At 44.9% G+C, this 25,759-nt stretch overlaps 1 protein-coding gene across 4 annotated transcripts in view; it reads left to right on the top strand.

The window, feature by feature from the left end:
- The window catches only part of KIAA0930 (KIAA0930 ortholog), a 90,746-nt gene that overhangs the window by 60,974 nt on the left and 4,013 nt on the right, over positions 1 to 25,759 (top strand). For 2 of the 4 annotated variants that reach the window (XR_014784502.1, XM_084811291.1), the window contains exons 3-9: positions 10,729 to 10,833; positions 14,265 to 14,342; positions 14,862 to 14,963; positions 16,213 to 16,353; positions 22,288 to 22,482; positions 22,907 to 23,069; positions 24,552 to 24,707. Coding sequence is in view for 2 of the 4 variants with exons in the window: in XM_084811291.1 (XP_084667417.1) it covers positions 10,729 to 10,833; positions 14,265 to 14,342; positions 14,862 to 14,963; positions 16,213 to 16,353; positions 22,288 to 22,482; positions 22,907 to 23,069; positions 24,552 to 24,707 (940 nt within the window). In the remaining 2 variants the exon portion in view is untranslated. Of the gene's footprint in view, positions 1 to 10,725; positions 10,834 to 14,264; positions 14,343 to 14,861; positions 14,964 to 16,212; positions 16,354 to 22,287; positions 22,483 to 22,906; positions 23,070 to 24,551; positions 24,708 to 25,759 lie in introns of all 4 variants that reach the window. The other 2 variants (XR_014784501.1, XM_084811290.1) reach the window with 1 other exon arrangement.

Here is a 25,759-nt window from a genome sequence, read left to right as displayed (position 1 = left end):
TCCTTCTCTCAAAATACTAGAACCCGGGGTCATTCTGTGAAGCTGATTGGTGGGAGATTCAGGACAGATAAAAGGAAGTACTTCTTCACACAGCACATCATTAAACTATGGAATTCACTACCACAGGATGTAGTGATGGCCTGATCCAGCATGGCGCTTCTTATGTTTTCAACTTGGCCATGGTTGTTCTTATGTTAACCTGATTGGGAACCATTTTGTGATGGATGAAAATTGTCTTAAAAACCTGGAATGCACTTCTCAAAAAAAGTGATTGTATGATGTGCCTTTTTTATTCTCATAGAGAAAACAATTCCATTTCTAAGAGAGAAGCAAATGAAATGTATGTTATCTCAAAACAGATTATCACAGTGTGAGGAACTATGTGGCGGTGAGACAGGAAATTTCATATATGTAGAATCATTTCCCTGCCTGATGAAAAGCTTAAGTCAGGAAAATAGTGTTTTAATGAGAACATCAATTCCAGCGTGTTCTGTTGCTGCTGCAGTCCCTGCTACATCTGCTAGAGAAGCTTCTGTCTCTTCTATGGTAATTTCCCAAGGCAAGGGGTGAAATCGTTGGTGTCCATACCTGAATACAAACCTGGAGTGTGAATTCTCTAAGCCAGATTTCTTGACAAGACCTACTTGGGACTGAAGACTTGACTTTTGTGGGTTGGAATTGCAACTGCAGGCAGTAGATTCACCAGGAAAGAACTGAAGGACAGGATCCTAATAATTATACCAGGCCTGGCTAATCCAGGGACTTCACACTGTCTGCCAATGGCAGGGGCCTGTGCTGTGAGCACCTGTTTCCTTCTATGCCTGACTCTGTGTATTGTGATGCGTAAGCGCACACAATTCCAGGCAGCTCAATAGGATAGGACCCAGTTTTGGACCCAGAAGTTCTTGGTTCAAATCCCAGAGTCCCTGACACCTTCCTGCCCAAAGCACCACTTCCATTGGTCTATTCAGAATTTACATTAAATAACACTTCATCGAGCTGAAATAACACTATAAAAGAAATCTCAAAATGTTACATATTCCCTGAATTGTAACATTTCAGATAATATCCATTTAAAAATGTTCTTCATACAAATGCTCTAGATACAAATGCTTATCTCCCAAAGTGTCAGCTTTAACATCCACATTTAGGTTTTGTTCAAGGCATGCAATTTGCTACTACATCAATTTTAAAAAAAAAAATTGGATCCCCAAATTTCAACAGCATGTCATTCTGATGTGCAGGTTAGGAAATATGAATTTGAATGCTTTACTTGGGATCCAGTTGTGCTCAAATGGCTTATTTACTTGGCCTTCGATGGACTGAACAAAAAATATGGGAAAAGAAGATAAAATATTATTTTATCTTACCTTTAATACTTTATTCATGGAATGTAATATAAGATTGGAGCTCCATTTTAATCTAGTAAAAGCTTGTGCCTTTTGACCTTCTGTATTTTTTTTTCTAGTGAAAAAGATAAAAATCTACGTTAATCTTGCGGCTTAATCCTATGTATATTTATTCAAAATACTGCATATTCCTTAAAGGTTTAATGACTAGTCATTAGAAAAATGAAAAATTAAAGTTTAAGGGGAAAGTACGCTTACCAGCAGAATAGCACACAGCCACCATTTTGAAATGCAAATTTGAGAGTATTTGCGTGCTTCGATTTTGGCAGATCTTGGATATGTTAATCAGCTACCATTTCTGAGTGGAAAACACTTTGAAATACTTCTGTTACAATTTTGCCCACATTCTGTGGTTTTTTCCTCTTATCTTTCCTAGACTATTATACCTTAGGTTCTAATCTATTACATTAAATCCACTGGCCTCAGCTAAAGTAGTTCTCTGAATCCTGGCCAAAGGTCACAGCCTAGCAAGTTAGTCATGACTAATTGGAACAGAGTTTGCCATTAGTTGTGCTGTTGCTGCGCTTGTGTTTTACTGCAGTAAATGCACAAAGTGTGGAAGGCAAGTGTGTGTCCCAAACACTTGGTGGAAGCAAAAAACCCAGCCAGGTTTTTTAAACTTCTGGGCCATTTGTCAGAACGTTTTGTGTAAAGAGCCAGCAACGTGGCCTACTTGCGGGAATATTTTTAGCCCAGTAGTTGCACAAAAGAAATCATCGTAATAAAAGTCAAAATAACCCAGATAATTGGGAATGGAGGTTCAGTTTCTTTCTTTCTCCTCTCTCTCTCTCATTTATTTATTTATTTATTAAATTTATTAATCGCCCATCTGACTGGTCACCCAGCCACTCTGGGCGATGTACAACCCACCATAAAACAATTTAAAACAATAAAATTTTACCATATTTTTTTTTTTTAAATACCCTAACCCACCCCAAATGCCTGCCTGAACAACCACGTTTTTAATGCACAACGCAAGCTCATTAAAGAGGGGGCATGACGGAGTTCCCTAGGGAGGGAGTTCCACAGAGTGGGGGCCACCACAGAGAAGGCCCTCTCCCTCATCTTTCTCCTCTTCCAATAGGTATTGGAGGGGAAGAGAAGTTGTGTATTAAAGGAGATACGTGAGGCCTGTCCATGCTGTCACTAGGGGTGCTCACACAGCGCCTCCTCCCATGGAAGTCAGTGAACATGTGGAGGGTGGAGTCTGCTGTCTCCACCTGTGATGTTGAACACAATGCGCATACGTTCCTCTTCTCATATGTCACACTGAACACACAGACACTGAGGGCAAGGCAGAGAGATGTATAATTCAGGGGGCATCAGGCACAGTCCCCTCCCCTTCCCTCCTCCCTCCACGTGTTCACTGAATGTGAACAAAGTGTCTACAAAGGGCTACTGAGTGGAGGAAATTCAGTTAGTCATGGCAAACCTCTGCAGGATTTTGGCCACGAAGCCTACCTTCCAGCATCTTCACACATGAAAGCAGGACACTAGCAAACTGGGACTGTCTCTAATCAATAGAAAGACCACTGGAGCATGGGTATAATATTATTCAGCTATGGCAGAAGCCATTTTCATTCAGAAGCTTAAGAAGACTAACCTGGGCCCAATCTACATGGGAATGGAATGAGAAGCACAATAGATATTGTGAATGGGGTTTTCATGAAATCACTTTGGTCCGTCAGCAGCACACGAAGCAAGAAAAGCAAAGTATGCACTGCCTAAAAACACGCTTTCCCAGGTCACACAGCACTTGAGACTTCAGGGTTGAGTGGGCGGAGTCCAGGGAGTAGAACTGAACATCATCAACCTCGTAGGTGCTTCTCAGTGAACCCCACCCCTGTCCACGCTCCCCTGCTCAGGGAAGTTTAATGGAAGTGCTGAATTAAGCCCCTGTAGTTCACCACACACCTCTTCCCTCTCATCCACCATTGGGGTGTTGTGAATGCTTGAAACAGTGCTACTGCGCTATTCCGAATAGGAAAAGCGGGCTACATACTGTGAATGGGTAAAGCAGTTATTGTGCTATTGCGAATGCCTGAAACAGCGCCACTGCACTCTTATGAATGGGAAATACAGGCTACAAACTGTGAATGGGTAAAGCAGTTACTGTGCTACTGTGAATGCCTGAAACAGCATTACTATGATATTCTGAATGGGAAAAACAGGCTACAAACTTAATTGGTAAAGTAGCTACTGCGCTATTCCGAATGCGTGAAACAGCACTACTGCACTCTTATGAATGGGAAAAACAGGCTGCATACCGTGAGTGGGTAAAGCAGCTGCTACGCTATTGTGAATTCCTGAAACAGCACTACTGCAGTCTTCTGAATGGGGAAAACAGGCTATGTACTGTGAATGGTTAAAGCTGCTACTGCACTATTGTGAATGCATGAAACAATACTGTTTCAATACTTCGATACCGCGAATAGCAAAAAGAGGCTAGATACTGTGAATGGGAAAGCAGCCCTACTGTGAATGGGAAAAAGAGGGAGGGGTGGAAGAGGGTGGCCCCACCCCTTGACCAGGTCACTGCCAGGTCACAGAAATAGGTGCACCTAGGACTTAATGTGGCGGGATGGGGCACACTGCAGCGGAACCGCGTGGGAGTCGCATTTAAGGAAAAAAGACGCACTAAAAGATGCACTAAAAGGACTTTCCGAAAATGCACCTTTTCCAGAGGGAACCTGAGGGGTTGCTGTGGATTGGCGGCAGCATCATCTGTCGTGAACGACCCTGATGTGCTGTTGCTCCGCACTAAATCGGCCATGTAGATTGGGCCTTGGCTTCTTCATGAAATAATTTGGCTCTGGAAACATGGCATTCATGAGTCATGCAGGGACTAGCTACAGAGGACAACCACTATTGCTTTTAAACTTCTAAATGATGTTTTATCGTGTATTTTACGGTTTTAATTGTTGTGAACCGTACAGAGAGTTTTGGCTATTGTGTGCTATAGAAATGTAATAAATATAGAATACAATTAAAATCAATTAATTTAACATTATACAGCTAAAACAGCAGTCTAAAGCCCTTTATAGTCCAGCACAGCAATCCAGTACAACAATGTGGAACACTTTGAGAGGGAGAAAGGAGCTGGAGCTGGGCTTGACTGGATCTGGGAATGTGGTAGCCGAAGGTAGCGTTCTCTTGACCAAGCCAGGTAGGCCAGGCTCTTGGTATTTTTAGGAGGCTTGGCCGATCCAGGGGCTTCATACTTCCTTCCAATTGCTGGGGTTTGTGTTATTTATTCCATTTATACCTCTTGCTTCCTCCAAGGAGCAAAGGAAGTGTATGTGGGGTATGCATGTGTCTTCCTCGCCCTTCTCCATTTTATCTGTACTGCAACCCTCTGAAAAAGACTATACATGGAGACTCGATCAGGGTCGCTCAGTAGGCTTCTTGGCGTAGTGTGAATGTGCTGCATATCACTGTTCCCTTCTGAACCTGAAGAAGACTTTGAGGGCATACAATCCCAGGTAGCCCACTAGGCTAGGCCCTAGATTTAGGTGTGAGGTTCCTGAACCCTGGCATGCATTCTGAATGCTATCTCAGCAACAGGAGCTTCCAGTATTACGATTACATGTTGGAAGCCACCTATTGAATAGCTACCTCCAGCACCCTCACTGTTTCAGAGTTGGTGTACTGCGCCCTACGGACTCACACAGACTCTTGTCTTCCAAACCAACCTACGTTTTATTCAAACAAAGCTTTTCCACTGAGCTCTCTCAGGCAGCAGCCTCTCGCTCTTCAGGCCAGAAGTGGTAGGGGATGCCCCAAATCATTTCCTGGTTCCTCCCAGGAAGCACAACCCACTTTGGCCGAATCCAGTACTTCTTTTATATTGTTACACCCTCTTCTGGATGTTTTAGGACCTGAAAGTGTTATGTATTCCTTGACACTGGAGGTTCTCTTTCAGTGAATGTGACCTAACTGGGTTTTGTTGCTGTTCTGCTTTGTGTAATTTTCAATAAAACTCAAGTAAATATTTCCTCTTGGAAACTGGGTGTTGTTGTAGTTTCCCCTCTAGACCCTTGGAAAAGGTCGAAATTTGTATTGATTCAGCTTCTGTTGACGTGAGTGCACTACTTTTTCATCCTGACCACTCTTCTTTAAGTTAGAAGAAGAAGAGTAATGGAAAATCTGACAGTTGTACCAATAAAGGTGGTTCAAATAGCAGACCATCTTAGTCTATCTTATTGCCATAGAAATAACCTTCCAGACAGTTAGATCCTATTACAAGTATTGATGCAATTTAGCTTATTGTTTGTGCCTTTCCCTTCAGTACATCTATAATGTTGATGAATTTTGTTATAGAGGTATAGTGATCATAATAAACATACATTAGCGCCAGCACACACCCTAAAAAGTAGTTTTTCTCTCTAGACCTTGTCTTCTATAGTGGGATGTTATGGGTGCTATGGCATGTTCAGCCATAATTTCCTTTATTAGTGATGCTCAGGGGTGAGTGTCCAATTCCCATGTAGCCAAAACAGCACCACCCATGCACAAGAAGGAGGTAGCAGCAGTTGCAGAAAATGGCAAGGTTTGCAGAAGTACAAAAAACTTAAGGAAACAAACCTAAGAGGGAACCATCCCCTATAAACAGCCCAGTGAGGACTGAGCCTGCTCAGAAGCCATAGAATGCTGGGTGGTTGGCTAAAGGGAGAGCAGAAAAGCAAGGAGGAGCAGGAATGGAATAGAGGACCATTGAATGGCTGTTGGACAGCAAAACGAAATGTAGTTGTCTCTGTATACTCAGGGGTTTCCCTAGGTATTCAGAAATATATTAGCTTGTAAATTGGAAGAAAAAAAAACATTTAATAACCCTGAAATGGACCTCACAAAGACATATGTTCAGTTACTTCCAGAGCTAGAAAATGTTGAAATAGTTGAACCGTGAAATCAGAGTATTGTTGGGTGCAGGAGGAAAATCAAAGAGATGGAGGGAATCTGTCTACTTCATTCCCAAAGACCTGAAGGGAGATTAGGACTGGCAAAGAATGCATTCCATGTGGTTAAAATTCTCTTCCCCATGCTTGGGGGGCGGGGCGGGGGAGGAAAACGTCACCACCCCCACTATCCAGAAATCTCCTTCACCTTGCTATATAGAAATAAATTAAGAAATAATCTAGAATGCATTCAGCCCAAACATCCCTATTCTCCTCTTGGACTGATCTTTGAAAAAAGCACGTTCTGTGAGTCAGAAGCAAAAACTGACTGTGCACAGTGCTGATTGGCTAGCTCCTGTGCTGCTGCCACCTCCCAGTCCCCAGAGCTTTAAAAAACATTTTCTTTTCATTTTGTGTTTGTGAAGGTTTGAATGATCAAATAAGAATATGAACGGTTCAAAATTTTAAAATGGCAAAAGGCCTCATTTTGAAGGAGGGGCAAGACTGATATTTGAGTCAGAGTTATGCTTGCTGATATGCATGCCTCATTTCGGTTGTGAAGCTAGTCTTTTCCTATGGCTGAGAAGTGTGCTGTGAACTCTCTTTTGATCTTTGTCTTCACCCGAGAGAATAGCGATTTGTTAAAATCATCAAGCGATTTGAGGTGAGGATTGAAACTGGGACTTGCTTAGCCACTTCACTACCCCAGAGCTCTTATGTAATGAACCAGGTTCCATAAAAATAGAGAGAATGAGAGAGAGAGAGAGAGAGAGAGAGAGAGAATTTCAAATAACAGAATGTTTGGGAACCCCATCAGAATACTCCCCCCTTGCAACATCTGTCCTGCTCTTTCTCCATATTTTACAACAAAAATCAAATGGACGTTTTACAATGCAGCTCTTAGCTCCTTCCATGCTGTAAATATTTTATATCACCGCACACTTCTCTTGCCCTCTATATCCCTCACCATCTTACCTGAAATTATGACTGTCATTTTATATATTTCTTCCAATATTGAGGCTAATAACCGTATAGAGCTGGTGCCTTTTTAGTGGTGTGACTGCAAATGGGGTTATAAATCAAGAAAATTATAGTCAGGCACAATAATAAGGATCCTTTCTTTTCCACTGAATCATTTTTGCGACTTCCAGCACTGGTGAATTTGCCCAGAGCCAACATTCTGCAGCAGCATTTTTCGAACCACGTTCTGGGAACCCCTTGTAGTTCCCCGGAAACTTTCTTGGGGTCCCCCATGAAAAGTTTGATAATGATGAACGACGTTCTCTGACAAAGAACGTGCTCACCGCTCCCCTTCTTCCGCAGCAGTGTGCAGCTACCAGAGAAAGTTCATGTTGCTGCATTCCAGTGGTGGGTGGGGCCAGAGGCAAAAGGGGTGGGAGGAAAATACCAGCATATTGCAGCTTAAATCTCTTTCTGCCAATAACTAAGCCAGTTTGGATCGGGACCATCGCACTCTGGGAGGGGGGATTTGACCCCACCCCCCAGTTTTCATCTCAAAATTCCACCCCCAGGGGAGAGTTTAAAAAAGCAACAGAGTCTCAATTGATTCTAATGGAGATGGTCCCCCCCCCCCCGTTTTTAGTCCCTGCTGTGTGTGTGATTTGAAGAATGCTTAGTTTGGTCCTTGGTGATGGATTACAAGTGGATGAAATGTTTCTTTCTTTTTATGTGTCACTGAAGGCAAAGTGCACCCAGATGCTTATATCAGTGGTCTCCAGAGTGGGGTGTGCGCTCTCCAGGGCGGGCGCAAGAAGATCCATTGGGGAATCTCACTGGGTGACTTTGGGCCAGTCACTGCCTCTCAGCGCAACTTACCTCACAGGGTTGTTGTTGTGAGGATAAAATGGAGAGGAGGAGGAAGACAATGTAAGCCGCCTTGGGTTCCTTGGAGGAAAAAAGGCAGGATATAAATGGAATGAATGAATGAATGAATGAATCGAGGGACTTCCTGTTTCACACACTTAGCCCCTGTTGCTACACCAACTCTTTGGATCAATCCAAAGGAGAGTAATGCATCTAAAGCATTTGCCTTCCCAACCCTAGCATCTGTCATTAACATCCGTCTGCAAGATATGACTACTTGCTTTTCATCTGTATCTTCTAGGTGGTCAGCTCTTTGTGGCTGGGACTTCTTTGTTCTTACTCTGGGTGCTTCCAGATGCAGGGCTCTAGCATTACTAACACAAAAGCCATTGTGCAGCAATGTCATTGTCCTCTCAATTATTTTTTGTGTGGTTAAAAATATAGATGGTGGGAAAACATGGGAGGGGATTACAAAGGGAAGATGGATCCCCATAAAATTATCTGAGTGAGGGATGGCCATTTCCTTATCTGGTGAGACCCTCTGTAAAATGCCATGCACACTGATGGTGGTATATGAATAAATAAAAACAGGTGAAAACAATCATTGCCCTATTGTTCATCTCTCCACACTCTGTCTGTCTGGCTTTTGCCTCCGCTCTTGATGAAGGATGTGTGACCAAACTTAGTCAAGTCATACCTTAATTGCGGATTGACCAGGGATGTGCAAATCAGCAAAACCCAAGCTCGTCGAAGTTCTCCGAATTCCATCTTGAAGCTCATTCCGACTCGAGTCTATATCAGATTGCGAGCTTTGTTTTTGACTTTTGGCATGAAAATCCATGCGCATTTTCATGCTTATATTTCCAAACATGCACATCAATTGTGCGCATCTTTGAAATCTATGTATTCTTCCATTGATTAAAACGTATTTGTGTGCATTTTTCCAAAGTATTTTTATGTGCGTTTTTCAAATGCATGCATGTGCTCATCTTTGAAATCTGTGTATTCTTCCATTGATTAAAGTGTATTTGTGCGCATTTTTCAGAAGTATGACTTTTTCATGTGCATTTTTCAAATGTACGTATGCTGTCGAATGCATTTTTTGGGGTTCATGAATCCCATTGCAAGCTTGGAAAGGTACAGACTTCGACCTCAGATTGCATCCAAGTCCATGTTCAGTCTGGAAGGTGCGAACTGGTTAAATCCTGATCAAAAACGAACTGAAGCAACTTTCTCATACACCCTTAGGATTGACTGGGGAAAAGGCACCTTAGCGAATGGCTCCATCTGGTGCTGTTTTCTGGAATTATAAGCACAGATTATTTGTCACATAAACTTTCATGGACACCAGATGCATGGAGTAAAATGCAAAGTTTCAGGTTTGTTATATAGTACATATGGTGTGTGTGTGTGGGGAGGAAGAATTGTAAACGGTGACACCAGAAGGAAATTTAATGCAGAAAGTACTTATAGTTGCAATCACATTGTTAACAGTGGTCATGTACAGTGCAGTTGTTGCTGATAATAAGAATCCTGGCTCTAAGTAAGCCAATTAACACATGTAGTGTGATAAAAATCTAAAATTTCGATTCAAGCATAGAATTCATCAACAGGTTTAATGCTAACTCAGCAGTCTCTCGAATTCAGCAACAGGTTTAATTCTGTCGCCAGAGGCTTGAACTGGGATTGCAGATTTTAAAAAAATCATACTACAGGCCAGTTCACACATCATGGCAAATCGTGGGTTTATTACAATTTGTCTTGGGTTGAGCACACACCCTGAATAGATGATGTGGAATCAACTTCTTAAGCATCCTTAAATCAAGCTTGCAAATAATAACTTACCTGGCTGTTGTTAAGAAGGCAGGAAGCTTTTGCCAACTGGAAGCAAGTTTTGTTTCATTTTTTTTTCTTTCAAAGCACCAATGTATTTGTTTTTTTTGATGGCTTAATATAGATAGGTGTTGGCAGAGGGAGTGGTAAAGCATCTTGTGAGCTAGTACGTTTTATGGACTTATTTGCAAGATTGGTTTAAATCTCTCTCCTGACTAGTGATAGGTAAGTCTCCTGCAGCTTGCATCAGGTTGGTTCAGAAGTCACCTGTTTAGCTCCTGAGGGATAATTACATTTCCCAGGGCTACTTGCAGCCACGGCATAACCAGAAGGGGAAAGAAACCTCCCTTTCCGGGTACTGCATGCAAGTGGGGTTGAAGGGAAGGGAGGAGAGTATTTGAGAGGTGCTCAAATTAAAATTCAAGGAGAGAAGAATTTGGGGGTCGCAATATTCACCTTGTATTTTAGTAGCGGTGGCACCACTACTCCGTATCGCTCTCCCTCTCAGTCACAGGAAAATGGAGTGCCCGCAAAAGAGTTGGAGCTCAAACCCAACTTTTAGAAGCAACTGCCTTGACTGATTACTGCTTTGAATGACCTTCTCCCTCTCCTTCACGGCTTCTTGTGTTTCTTGCCTAATTAGACCATGAACCTGGGCAGTTGCTGTCTCTGTTTTTGCCGTAGCAAACTTGTGGGCCCTCAGATTAGTGGCCCTCCTGCCACTAATCAGCATTTACCTGAAGACCTCCTGGGTTTTCTCTCAGCAGGTTGAAGTTGAAGTGTACCGCAGAGATTCCAAGAAGCTCCCTGGCCTGGGAGATCCAGACATTGACTGGGAGGAGAGTGTCTACCTGAACCTCATTCTGCAAAAGGTGACATAAGCCTGTCTATTCTTCCAGTGTTCACTTGTATGAATCCATGGAGAGGCTGCGATTTGTGGGACGTTCAGGGAAGGGAAGTTCCCCTTTTCTTCCTACGTATGCAGGCTTTCCATCCGCCATGAGTGTCTTGCACCACGACTACTGGCTCCTCAGCATATGAACCCTTAGCTGAGCTGTGGGGCTTGGCCAGTAACTTATGGATTGACTGTCATCTGCACTGCAGCCCTGGATACTTGGTGCATTGGTGTGGAGGGAGAAGCTTAAGGGATCAGGGCCAGCGATGCTGAATCATTCCTAGGTGCAACCCTGCATCCTAGCCTGGTATGCAGCAAGGCCAGTGTTTGGGAGATAACTTTGGAGAAATATCCTCCTTGTTCTTAGTGTATATAACCCATTACAATGGAAACTGACCATTGGGCACAACTGAGGAAAGAGATAACTTCTTAATGTGCAAGATTCCACTCCAGTTTGAAGAGAAATCAGCTCTGCCTCAGAACTGGCATGTGAAAACTTGTTCCTCTCAGGAATATATGAAGAGAAAAGAGAGGGCCCTGAGTTTGAACTTCTGCTTGCCCTTCACTATTGAACAGAAAGGCAAGTAGTATAGCACAAAACCAGCCTCCTGGGTTATGTGGAAAAATAATTCCCTAACTTGGTCCTGACCCACCCGCTCCTGTGTCACACCCACTAACATGGGGCTGCCCAGAGGGTGTATGGGGCCTGAGGCAGGTGTGATGTTGGGGGCCCTGCTGCTGCCCTCTGCAAGGAGGGGGGGGGTCCGATGAGCAATGTGGCAGAGTCCAGCAGTACACACAGGAGCTGAGGTGTGTGGGGGCTTTCTGAGCTCTCCCTTCTTGGCAGCCCTGAACACAATGAAACCTCTGAAAGTCCAGCTTTGCAGCATTCCTTGCTGTCTGTGTGTAAGCCTTGCCCATTTTTCCTTGTGATATAAAAGTTTAGTATAGGGGTCCCCAATATTTTTGAACCTGTGAGAACATTTGGGAATTAGAGAAACTGCTGTAGGCACCACCACAAAATGGTTCCGGTGAAGGATATGGCTAGTCACATAATGGCTGCCATGTGGACCTGGCTAGTAAAAGTGAGGTAAAGAGGGGCAGGCAGAGAAATTGTGAGACTAGAGGCTGTGAGGAGGGTGGGGAACTAACAATGCAATGGGGTAGAGGAGAGAAAAAGAGCCAGGCCAGAGGCTAGAAAGAGAAAGAAGACTGTCCTAACATTTTCCAAGGTTTTTCTTAAACTTTTTTTTTGGGGGGGGGGCGGGGAGAGCTCCGTGGGCACTGTTGGAGGCCCCTGTGGGTGCCGTGGTGAGGACCCCTGGATTAGTAACTGTCCCCTCCCCTCAAAAAGATGTTCAGATTTTCTTAAAAAAAACCCCAATATTATGCTAGCTAGCAAGCACCGTGGGAAGGGCTTTTCTGTGGGTTTATCCCACAGCAATAACAAACTGTATAAAGGCCCTCAGCTATATGGGTGGGGATGATCCCATAGAGCTTTCTCACACTTCCTCCACTGGATCAACATGCTGAGATTATTGTTAACACACAGCAGCTGATGTAGCTCCCCTTCCTCCTCCATGTCTGTCCTCAAAGCATGCACTTTTTTTTCTCGATGGCGGGGCCGGCCCTGCCATTAAGCAGAGTGAGGTGGCCGCCTCAGACAGCAGGTACTGGGGGCAGGGGGAGTAGAAGTGTGTATGCGGTATGACTTGCCCTGTGCTCCCTGCTGCCCTCAGGCATGGTGGAAGACACTGACCTGTCACCAGTGTTGAAGCTGCCCATCTGGTCAGCTTCTATAGATGGGAGGGTGCCATCTTGTCTTTTGTCTCAGGCAGCGAAACATCTTGGGCCAGTCCTGCTTGATGCATATTGATGTGCAGTTTACTGTACATTGGCTGAGCACCAGTTAACAACCATGCTGTGCGAAATGCACTGGGAATGCAATAACTGTGTCAGAAGATGCAGGCTACCAGGATGGACCGCCACCTCCCATTTCTGGCCTAGAAGATAATCATAAAGTGTTTCCATGCTTCCTGTTGTGTCGGGCTAGTAGCTCTCCCTGTACAAACACTGCCTTAGCTGTTGAACATTATGCGAGAGTGCAAGAAGACTGATATTTTGTTCCAGTTACTTGTAGGGATGTTAGAGAAATCCGCCGCGGATTCAAATGGGCGGATGCCAAAGAATCCGGCCTCAGGAATCCGCGGCGGATTGGCCCCACTTACCTCCTCTCCTTGAGGATTCCGTGTGGGATGGCACGGCTGCTTGTTGCACCGGGAGCCCTCCGCCTCCACACCGATCGCCATTTTTTTAAAATGGCGATCGGCAGGATGTCCCCATAGACTTGTGCGCAAAATAGAGCTGTGAATCTTGTGTATAAGTCTATGTGTCCATAGGCTTATATGCAAGATTCACGGCTCTATTTTGCATATAAGTCTATGGGGACATCCTGCCAATCACCTATTTTTTAAAAAAATGGTGATCGGCGTGAAGGCAAAGTGCTCCGGTTGATTCAGGTAAGCGGCCCTCGGCTCTGTGGAATTCTCGTGGAGCGGAATCGCTCTGCGAGGATTCCAGGAGGGAGGAATGGATCGCCTCCCCCCCCCCCGTGGATTCCCCACCGGAACGGGCGGTGGGGCATCCGTACATCCCTAGTTACTTGTTAGTCTAGATTTGTCTGTAGTTTCATTACTCATTTAAGGTGCTAGACATGTGGTTTTGTTTTCTTTCTAAAATCCTGATTCTTTTTTAAAAGATTATTTTTTCTTGACCTTCTATAAAGAAAAGTGTTGTTTAGTTTTAGGGAGCTATTTCACTTACAGGTTCTTGGTTGTTTTTCAAAGGCTGTTAGGTTGCTGATTTAGATTTGGGGTTGGTCTATGATTTTAGCTGCCTTGAGCACTTCATCGTTGAAGTGAAAAGCCTGAGAAGGCTGCAGGCAAAGGGAAGTTAGGAAAATAGGGCTGGAAGAAGGAATGGCATGAGAGAAGGAGAAGGCCCAAGGGGGGAGAAATGGAGGAAGGCTTGTAGAGAGAAAAGTGGGCAAAGTGGAACGAGCACGAGGCCAGGAGCTGAAGAGGTGAGAAGCTACTGCATATTGTTTTGACATCTATGGTTGCAGAATTCTAGCTTGACAAAACTGCTGCTATTGGATTAGACTGTACCCTACAATGAGGATATGTGCGGAGCAATTGAGGACTGAGAGGGGAAGAGAAGAACAGTATGAATTGCTTTTAAAGTGTAGCCTCGGGGCATATAAGAATTGGGCTCAAAAAGGAAAACAGGATAACGTATTTCTGGGTGGGTGGAGAGAGAAGCTTAATAGAAAAGCTTTTAAGGCTTTAACTCTGCTTTTTTATGCATACCTATTAACGTTTCAGTTCCAATACCTTGGTTTTGTTTCAGCTGGATTACATAGTGACGTGCGCTGTGTGTACTCGTTCAGATGGAGGGGATATCCACATTCATAAAAAGAAATCCCAGGTGAGGAGAGGCACTCATTGCGAAGCTGGAAGGGCAGCCTCCTTTGGGTCAGCCCCTTTCCCTTTCTCTCCAAAGAACTTACAAGAACCACGGGTACTCCTCAGAGCATCATTGTCTTCATTTCACAGTAGAAATGTAGATCTCAGGCGAATTCTAACTAGTGATGGTTCCAAACATCATCCAAGCACAGCTTGGAAGACAAATAAATTCAGGTGGGTTCGTAAAGCTTGCCTCAATACAAAGCAAACGTTACAATACCAAAAGTTCAGCCTCGATTAAAATCTGAACCAGAGAGGAATTTAAGCCTGCCCTCCATCCACTCCACCCCCACCCAACCTTATTCGCCGCTCCATCAGCCGAGGGAAAGGGATCTTTCTTCCCTCCCCTACCCCTGCCCCTCAGGCCTAGCGCATCGTAACCATCCATTGTAATGTTTCCTCTCCCTGCTAGTTTTCATAGGTATTTGTGGTGCTATCTGTGAAGCAAGTTACACGATATCTTCCAAATGTTTTCTTTCAGCAAGTTTTCGCATCTCCAAGTAAACACCCTATGGACAGCAAAGGGGAGGAATCAAAGATCAGCTATCCAAACATATTTTTTATGATTGACAATTTTGAGGAGGTAGGTCCTCCATCAGAACAGATGTCATTTCTTGTGCTCGTCTTCCATTCTAGTTTTTGTGGTGTTGGTTCATCTGGTTGGGTTCCAGCCAAAAGCCCTGCTTCTTTTAAGCACACAGCATGGAAACATCCAAACATCTGGACAAATCTTGGGGGGGGGGTTGTATCTGTATCCCATTTTTCCTTGAAAAGCTTGGAGCAGCTTATGTGGGGCTCCCAGTGGTCTCCCATCCAAGCCTTGATCCGCCCACATGGCCTGAGCTCCACCACTGCTATAGGATCAGTACCTGTAAATGTACAGGAACCTTTCCTATATATGTTAATCACGTCCAGATTTAACACCTGCAAAATGCTGGAAAGAAAGCTCAAAGGTTAAAGAAAAGGAATGGCCTGGATTTTTTTTTAAAAAATGTATAAGCCCTTTAACCTGGTTAAATAAACGGCATGTCAGAATTCTGTTATATGATATCAAGCAGTATTAGAGGGTTGGAGAGTTATTGCTCAATATATGTTAGGTGCCGTTTCCATTCTCAACACTAATTATGATGATTTGGAATTCTCTCTCTCCCTCTCTCTCTCTCTCTCTCTATATATATATATATATATATTCATTTAGGGTACAATCCTATCTAGATTGGTGTCTGCCTCTGAACTCAGAGGCGACCACTTATCCAAAGCAAGGCAGGAGGGGCACGGGGGGATCGAGTGGGAGCCGCAGGGGGGGGCGAGTGTCTAGTCACGGGGGGCGGGGTAAGTGGGAGAGGAGGCTGCTGTACCACACATAGGATGTGTCATACACGCAGTTCCGCTGCCTTGCCCCAGAACGCCCCAGCCACGCCCCCTTTTCAGCTGCTCTGTACTCGCCTTCCGAGCATGGAGGACGGGCTTCTCCGCACTGCCTGAGATGCAGCGCGGACATGAGGGGAAGTTGGTTTTCCAGGAACTGACCTTCGAGCACGGGCTCTGAGGTCGGTTCCTGGAAAAGAGCATATCCTATGGCCATCTAGCCACTGTTTAGATGTTAAGGGATTGCTCCCTTAACCTGTTACAGGTCCCAGTGCTTCCAGGCCAATTGGGAGTTTGCTTTTCTAAAACACAAATCCCGCATCATGTGCCTTGAAAACCCAGTTTGTATTTATTTGGCAATCCATGCCTTAAAATAGGCAGTGGCAAATAAGCTTTAGGTTATCTATGACTACTGTTTTTGTTTTCTTTTTCTTACTGTTCGATTTCCTTGGATGTCGTGCTAGGTATTCAGTGACATGACTGTAGGGGAAGGTGAGATGGTGTGTGTGGAGCTGGTGGCCAGTGACAAAAGCAACACCTTCCAAGGAGTGATCTTCCAGGGATCCATCCGCTATGAAGCCCTCAAGAAGGTCTATGATAATAGGGTAAGACTTACTTTGGCAACGGTCACTTGGCTGTGTTGATGTCTCTGGACCAAACTAAATTATACACGGGACAGCTTGTTGTTCATGTGTCTGCTTCGCTAATGTATAAAGCAGCTGGTGAGGCAGTCTTCCTGCAACAAAATGGGTGTATGGGGAGCTCATCCTTGCCGTACCTTGCCATGTTCCATTGAGGCAGGCACTTTTCTCCCTGTCCTCACTTCTGGTATCAGAATCAGACCGGGAAAAAAGTCCCTGAGGGAGGGGACGGTTCACACACACACACACACACACACCCCTACTCTTAAATCTATGGTTCTTAGAAGGCAAGGTAAGGTTTTTGGAGTCATGAACTGTTACTAGAAGAGGCAAAATCTTCATGATACTTCGTACCCTTGCCTAACAGATTTGGAGCCCCCCCCCCCCCCATCCAAATGCATTTTCCTGTGTAAACTTTGTACGAAAAGCCGTGTTCAATGCACACTTTCAAAAACATTCTAGATCTTTCCCTATGTTTAGCCATGTTCTTAAACAGAAGTGTAGCTAAACACAGAATACCTATTTTGTCACATTTACTCTGCCCTTCCTCCAAAGAGCACAGAGACTTCGAATTATCTCATTTTATCTTTAACCATAGTCTGTGAGATAGATTAAGTTGGTCCCACACTGAGATTTAAAATGACCTGGGGATATCTTACATTCACACTCAACCCTCTGTCCACTACACCAGGTGTCTGGGTAATTGAAGTCCCTCCTTCCTCTAACTGATGCATGTGATTTGGATACTGTGATGTTCCTCTCCAAGGTTCCACCTTTTCCCCAGCCTCCTCCTCAGAAACTGAGATTTGGGTTCTGGGACCATGGGCTATACTTCCTGGAAGACATACTGCTGGCAAGGGACAGGTTGCACCTCACAAAGGCTGGGAAGAATGTGTTTGGCCACAGCATGAAGAACTTCATCAGGAGGGCTTTAAAATGAATCCTACGGGGGAGGGAGATGTAAAGTTGGGGGTAACAATGGACGAAGGCTCATGCACCACAGTAGAGAGAACAGCTCTAATAGCGCCCAATAATAGTCTTCACAAACATGTAGGAAGAAAGCTAGACCATGAAGCACTAATGCCCAGAGTATGGGAAAAAAGCAGAACGAACTTGAACTCTTAATACAAGAGGGAAATTATAACTTGGTAGGTGTAACTGAGACTTGGTGGGATGACTCCCATGACTGGACTACAGCAACTGAAGGATATAACTTGTTCAAAAAGAACAGGAGGAACAGAAAGGGAGGTGGGGCTGCACTATATGTTAAAAATTATTTTATTTATTTATTTATTTATTGCATTTATATCCCGCCTTTTTCCTCTTGCAAGGAACCCAAGGCGGCTTACATTATCCTCCTCCTCCTCTGCGTTTTATCCTCACAACAACAACCCTGTGAGGTGGGTTGGGCTGAGAGTCTGTGACTGGCCCAGAGTCACCCAGTGAGCTTACATATCTCTGCACAGAAATACAGGAGGATGAGCTTGGTAGCCCCATCGAGGGCATCTGGGTTAAAATAAATGCAGCAAAGAATAAAAGGAACATGGTGGTCGGAGTCTACTACTGGCCACCCAATCAAGGAGAAGACAAGGATGAAATTTTTGAAAAGCAAATAGCCAATGTTTCAAGGAAGCATGATGTAGTAGTAATGGGGGACTTCAGTTTCCCCGATATTTGTTGGGAGACAAATTCTGCAAATCATGTTCCCTCCAGGAAATTCCTGACTTGTGTTGTGGATAACTTCCTCCTACAGAAAGTAGAGGAAGGAACTAGAGAATTGGCTATCCTTGACTTGATCCTAACCAACAGGGATGACTTAGTGGATAAATTAGCAGTTACAGGAACTCTGGGGGAAAGCGACCATGTTATACTTGAGTTCTTGGTTCTAAAGGAAGCAAAAGCTGAGTGTAGCCAAATGCGTATGCTGGATTTTAGGAAAGCTGATTTTAATAAACTCAGAACGATAAGTAAGGTCCCATGGCAGGAGACCCTAATGAGAAAAGGAGTCCAAGATAGGTGGGAGTTTTTAAAAAAGAAAATTCTCAAGGCACAATTACAAACAATTCCAATAAGAAAAAACAGTGGAAGACAACGGAAGAAGCCAATGTGGCTTCACAAAAAGCTTAGAGATTACCTGAAAACAAAAAAAAGGACACGTATAGTAAGTGGAAGGAAGGCCAAGCAACAAAGGAAGAGTACAGGCAGGTAGCACAGAATTGCAGGGATGGTGTCAGGAAGGCTAAAGCTGAGAACGACCTGAGGTTAGGGAGGGATGCTAAAAGCAACAAAAAGGCTTTCTTCAGATATGTGCATAGTGAAAGACAGAGGAAAGAAATGGTGGTTCAATATAATAAGGATGGCAAAATTATAACAGATGACAAAGAAAAGGCAGAAGTGCTCAATTCCTACTTTGGCTCAGTCTTCTCCCGAAAGAGGGTCTATGACCCTCCCTTGCAAAGGCGAAGTACAGGCTGAAGGGGAAGGATTGCAGCTTGAGATCGATAGGCATATGGTCAGGGAACACCTAATTACTTTGAATGAGTTCAAATCTCCAGGGCCAGATGAACTTCATCCAAGAGTAATAAAGGAACAAGCAGAACAGCTCTCAGAACCACTGTCTATTATCTTTGAGAAATCATGGAGGACGGGTGAAGTGCCAGATGACTGGAGAAGGGCTCATGTTGTCCCTAACTTCAAAAAGGGCAAAACGGAGGAACCTGGGAACTACAGACCAGTCAGTCTGACATAATCCCCGGGAAACTTCTGGAGCAGATGATAAAGTGATCAGTCTGTAAGCACCTTGAAAACAATGCAGTGATTACTCAAAGCCAACATGGATTTGTCAAGAACAAATCCTGCCAGACGAATCTGATATGTTTTGATCAGGTCACCTCCCTTTCAGCTTTCGAGAAAGTGCCCCCTGATATCCTGATTAGTAAACTAGCTCAAAATGGGCTAGATGAAACAATGATCAGGTGGATCCACAGTTGGCTACAGAATCGGACTCAAAGAGTGCTTATCCGTGGGATCTCAAACTGGGGAGAGGTAACGAGTGGGGTACCGCATGGCTCAGTCCTGGGCCCAGTGCTCTTCAACATTTTTATGAATGACTTGGAGGAGGAGGTGCAGGGAATGCTGATCAAATTTGCAGATGACACAAAATTGGGCGGGATAGCTAATACTTTGGAAGACAGAAACAAAATTCAAAGTGATCTTGATAGACTGGAGTGCTGGGCAGAAAACAACAGAATGAAATTTAATAGGGATACATGCCAAGTTCTTCCCTAAGAAAAAGAAACCAAATGCACAGTAATAGATGGGGGAGACGTCGCTCAACCACTCTACAAGTGAGAAGGATCTGAGAATTGTTGTAGATCACAAGCTGAATATGAGCCAACAATGTGATGTGGATGCAAAAAAGCTAAATGGTATTTTGGGCTGCATTAATAGAAGCATAGCTTCCAAATCCTGGAAAGTACTAGTTCCCCTCTACTCAGTACTGGTTAGGCCTTACCTGGAGTATTGTGTCCAGTTCTGGGCACTGCACTTGAAGAAGGATGCAGACAAGCTGGAGAGGGTTCAGAGGAGGGCAACAAAGATGATCAGGGGACTGGAAACAAAGCCCTATGAAGAGTGACTGAAAGAACTGGGCATGTTTAGCCTTGAGAAGACTAAGGGGAGATATGATAGCGCTCTTCAAGTACTTGAAAGGTTGTCACAGAGAGGAAGGCCAGGATCTCTTCTTGATCATCCCAGAGTGCAGGACATGGAATAATGGGCTCAAGTTAAAGGAAGCCAGATTCTGGATGAACATCCGGAAAAACATCCTGACCGTTAGAGCAATACAGCAATGGAACCAATGACCTAGGGAGGTGGTGGACTCTCCCACACTGAAGGCGTTCAAGACGAGGCTGGACAGCCATCTGTCAGGGATGTTCTGACTTGGATTCCCGCATTGAGCAGGGGGTTGGACTCGATGGTCTTGTAGGCCCCTTCCAACCCTAATATTCTATGATTATAATTTAGGGCGTAATCCTATGCATGTTGAAGATGCTGGCTGGGGCGTGCTGGGAGTTGTAGGCCTTTTCTCTGTCTAAACTTGCATAGGATTAGATCCTTAATTAATTTCTAGAATATCTATTGTTCCTAAGACACGCAGGCCATGTTTCCGTGACAATGGAAGGAGAAGCTAATGGAGGAGTACTGGATTTTTAAAAAAGGAATCAGCTTTGCTGTGAGCAGGGCTCCACAAGCAGATTCTCTGCAGCAGTAAAAATCGCTTCACAGAACATGCTTCCTGGTGGGGGTGGGGGTTGGAGTGAATATCATCTGACTGGCAGGGGCCACTCAACCAATAAGAGAGGCTTCCTCTTCCCCCCCTTTCTCCCTTCCCCTGAAAGCCCAGATACGCCTGCATTTCAGGCACAAGCCTCATTGAGCACAATGGGAGTTACTTCTGAGTAGACACACATATGCTTGTGCTGAGAAAGGGGGGGGGAGAACACAAAGATGGAAACCAGCCCTCATTTTAACCCATAGGACCTCACTGACCACAAAAGGAGTTACTTCTGAGGAGACAGTAATGGGTTTGTTGTGGCAAAGAGACCAGTAAACACAAAGGCAGAAACCAGCCCCCATTGTAACCTGCAGGATATATATAATGAAGCTGTGAAGTACGTCCTAAGGCAATGGATTGGGGCCTCGAGATCGTGCTTGATCACTTAATCGCGCGTAAGGAATTGGGCTTTAAAGTGTGCCATTTCAATTGAGGGGGAATCTCTGTAAATTCTGAAGTGGGCATTCAAAGACAAGCCTCATTGACCACAATTGGAGTTACTTCTGAGGAGACACTAATGTTTTTTTTTGTGGGAAAGAGACCAAAACCAGCCCCCATTTTAACACGCAGGATCTCTATAAGGAAGCTGTGAAGTAGTTACTTCCTAAGGCAATGGATTGGAGCCCCGTGATATGTGCCATGTCAATTGAGGGGCTTCTCTGTTATTTCGGTGGTCATTGGGTGGGCAAGCCTCATTCATCACAATGGGAGGAAACACCCCTTGCCCGGGGTCAGGGTGAAAGGCACACCCATGGGCAGGGCCAGCATACCCGAGATCAATGCGGGGGCTGGGGCACACGGCAACACGGCAGGGAGAACCTTACTTAAGGAAAAGAATCAGACTTTTAGCAGTCTCAGGAAATCTGGTTTTGCCCTGATATGCTCCAGGGTGGCGTGGGATGGCCACAACGTCATGTATCCCTAACGACTTCAACACGCAGCCGGCTCAGAGTACATCGCTGGTGGAAACACCCCCCCAGTCGGTATTGGTTCCAATATTTGTTCAGACCTTTTAACACTGGCAAGATATGTTTGGATAGGTGAGCTCTGGTTAACAACCTGGCTGCTATATTTTGCGAGTTGAACTTTCCATGGTCTTCAAAGGTAGCCCTAGAGTGACCTAAACCGGACAGTACCAGAACATCGATAATGGTGGCAAGGAAGAAGGCCACAGTTGGCGCACTGACCTAAACTAGTGAAAAGTGCTTTGTCATACAGATGTGAAATGGCACAGGGGACACAGAAGAATCTTGTGTTGCTCTGTAGCGTAAATGCCACAACACTGAGCTAGTCCCCATATAACACTTTCTGGAACCTGCCTGCTATGTAGGAGTAGAACCAACAGGGCATGGTGCGTCCAAATCCAGAAAGTCCAGAAGGGTATGCTGGTTGATGGCAACAAAAGTTGCTGAGATGTCTAGAAGAATCAATAGGGTTGCACTTGCTCTGCCTACCTCCAAGAAAATTTCAGTGCTAAAAGCAGGGTGGAAGCTGGATTGAAATAGGTCCTGATAACTAGTGTCAATGTTATAAGCCGCTTATACTTTTACTGTCCTTTCTAGGTAAGCGTTGCTGCGAAAATGGCACAAAGGATGTCCTTTGGCTTTTATAAATATAATAATATGGAGTTTGTGCGAATGAAGGGGCCACAGGGAAAAGGACATGCGGAAATGGCAGTGAGTCGTGTTTCAACGGGTGACACTTCTCCCTATGGTACAGAGGAAGATTCAAACCCAGGTTCACCTCTACATGAGAGAGTACGTCAACTGTATATTGTCAACTCAGATTTAACCACACCTCCATTGCAACTTGGTAGGGTTGCCAGGGGCCAGATAAAACTGTTTTGGGGGCGCGACATGGCTCATATGCTTCCAAGTGGCCATCTGTGGATTGAAATATTGAATATTGGTTAACTGTGTCATAATATGTCAGCTGATGGGTCAGTGTCCATAAATGGAAGTTTGTTCACATGTTTGTACAGGACACTGAAGTAAATATGAATATTTAAAAACTATATTCCCTGAACAGAAAGTAGTTTTTTCTGTCCATTGGACTGTAGTTCAGATCAGATGACCATTGAGTGATATTCAAAATAGAATACAACATCAATCAAAACAGAGCTATTGATATAAATCTCTTAACCTTTCTTTCTAAGCCATTGCTGTTTTTCCCCCCCTTCAGGTCACTTCCTTCAGCACTCCTCCAACTCCAGAACGCAACAACCGCCCTTCTTTTTTCTCCCCATCCCTCAAGAGGAAAGTTCCCCGGAATCGAATAGCTGAAATGAAGAAATCCCATTCTGCCAATGATAGCGAGGAGTTCTTTAGAGATGATGGTGATGGAGGTGAGGGAAGGGAAGGGAAGGGAGAACCTGGGGAGTGACTTGGCTTAAGAGATGTCCGGGGCCCGTGCACATTGGTGTGGCTAAATCAAGCTTGGATTCTCTCGGTCCAACTATGTGACGCACAAAAATCAGAAAAGATGGAGTAAGATGGTGGTCGCGTTGGGAACAGGCATTCACGGCCAATGCAGGAGTTTGCAGACTTCATTTAGATGTATTTGCTTAGCATCAAATCAGCACTGTGACCCATATGTCTTTGTTACATGCCATTACCTCTAGGGGCTTCCCTATTGGGTCAGATTGTGGCATGTGCAAACACGTTGCTGTGGAAAACGCTAGATTATGATGGCAGCTTACTTTGTAAGATCTGCATGTTGTTGTAAGAGATAAGTAGGATGAGACAACAGATCTTTCTGAGGGTGGATCTATTCATTCAGCAGAATGGACTGTTACCATTTCAGACTGCAGTTGGACAGGGCATCACATTTTTTAATGCTTCCTTGTGTTTGTCTCCCTGCGAGAAGAACATTAGCACAGTAGGGAAAGGGCTGGACTGGAACCTTTTCTCTTTCCTGTGCATGTTTTCTTCTTGCAGAGAGCTTTTAAAGTGGGAAAACATTCCAGAATGGTTCCCCTTCCATCTGAAATCTGAACTGAGATGTCTGATCTGGCCAGGGTCACACAGCCTTTAGTTAAATCCCATTTGGACTACTGTAATGCACTCTACATGGGGCCACCTTTAAAACTGTTCAGAAACTTCAGCTGATCCAGAATGCTGTGGGCAGACTGTTGACCAGGGCCGGTTACAGGGAGCACGTGACTCCCTGGTTACAGCAGCTTCACTGGCTACTGGTCTGTTTCTGTTTCTGAATTCAAAGTGCCTGATGACTACAACCCAAGATCACCAACCAGAGCCAGGTTCTGTAGAACTGAACAGCAGAGTGCCTCTGAGCACATTCTGAGCCTAGGGATTTGTTTTCAGTACTAGAACTGGACAGAGTTCACAGTCCTTTCACACACAAGTCTACTTCTCCAAGCTTTCTTCTTTCCAGCAGCCTAATTCAGGTGGAAAGTCATTCTGTTGTTGTTACCATAATTGGAAGTCAGAATCCCTTGCCAAACTACTGCAAATCACCCAGGGATCTACCGGTAGATCCTGATCTACCTTCTGCCAGTCCTTGTTTTAGAATAAATCCACCATTGGCAGAGTACATGCATTTAGTACAGACAATCCCAGGTTCAGCCCTGGTATCCCCAGCTAAAGAATCATGGGGAGCAGAGCTAGATAAGGCCCTTGCCTGTGATTCCCATTCCCCTCCTGTGAGCTTCCAACAGCATCTGGCTGGCTACTGTTGGGAAGTACAATGTGGGACAAAGAGGGCCTTCTGGTCTGTTTCAGCAAGGCACCGGTCATGTTCGCTGTAGGGCAACAATGTGGGTAGTAATGTTCTGTTTCCTTCCTGCAATCTTCTTCTACTCTGACAGATCTGCACAATGCAACAAACCTACGGTCCCGGTCTTTATCTGGAACAGGGAGGTCTCTCGTGGGCTCGTGGCTGAAGCTCAACCGAACAGATGAAAACTTTCTTCTCTATGCACACTTAACTTATGTCACGTTGCCATTGCATCGAATCTTATCAGGTGAAGCCTAGACTGCCTTGCAGTGTCGGAGAAACCTAAAGTTTGCCAGGGGCTTCTCCTGCACGCACACCTTGCTGAAATGAATTTGGGCCCCTCCTGCACGGCCCAGGGCTTCTCACGTTGCCCTGGTGATGGATGGGAGCAGCCCTGCCATGCCTCCCGTGTCGCCAGGATCACAGAAGATTTCTGGTCAGGCCCGGATGTGCAGTAAAACCTCTTGCCAGTGGCAGGGTGTGACAGACAGACCGCTTACCAAGTGGCTGTGTTCCATGCCCTTGTTCTTTGTTTGTAGTTTTAATATAAATGTTGCCATTGTATCGGATTTGATATGGCAGGGGCACTGAAGTTCCTAAGACTGGGAGGAACATGCAACACAAGTCTATTGTGGCTCAGTTTGGAGGTTCCTACAGGTTAACCGCTGGGCAAATGTGCTGTGTGTTTCACCTTACATATGTCTGTCACCTGTGTGACAAGCTCTTGTATAACAAGCACATAATGTTAGGTTAAGCACATACAGTGTATAATATTGGTTTATGTGCTGGATAGGCTTGCTTACTTCTTGCTAGCAAATTCAGCCTTCTGCATGCCTGGACAGATGTTCGTGGCTGCTTCGAGAAGTTGCTCCCTCAAGCCTCAAAGCCAGATCTGAAGAGGCAAAGGAACTCCCACAGTCCAGCATCCCACCTCTTGTGGAGCTCTGCCTGGTCTGTGCTAAAATGCTGGCCTGCGTTATGAGGTAACCTCATTGTGTTGGAGCCAGACGAAGAGTCAAACTGCATGATGCATTAAATATGTAGCCTGCAGCTTCCCTGCTACCTTTTCTTTATGTACAATTATGCATGCAGGGGCCCAATCTGGATTGGGACCAGTGCACCTGGGGAGATGTGGTTTGAACTTCATCCTCAGCCGCTTCCCTCCCCAAATCCCACTCTCTCCCCCCACAGCGCACGCGCATGCGCACACGCACACACACGAGTAAAACAAAGGGGGAGGGGGAGCTTCCATTGGTCTAAGGAAGGCTTAACTCCCTACCCCCACCCTATTTCAGAAGG

This window comes from Heloderma suspectum, chromosome 7 (genome assembly GCF_057233095.1).
Source record: "Heloderma suspectum isolate Gila_16-S chromosome 7, 16-S_ref, whole genome shotgun sequence".
Taxonomy (NCBI): Eukaryota; Metazoa; Chordata; class Lepidosauria; order Squamata; family Helodermatidae; genus Heloderma; species Heloderma suspectum.
This window is presented reverse-complemented; position numbering and strand designations above follow the sequence as displayed.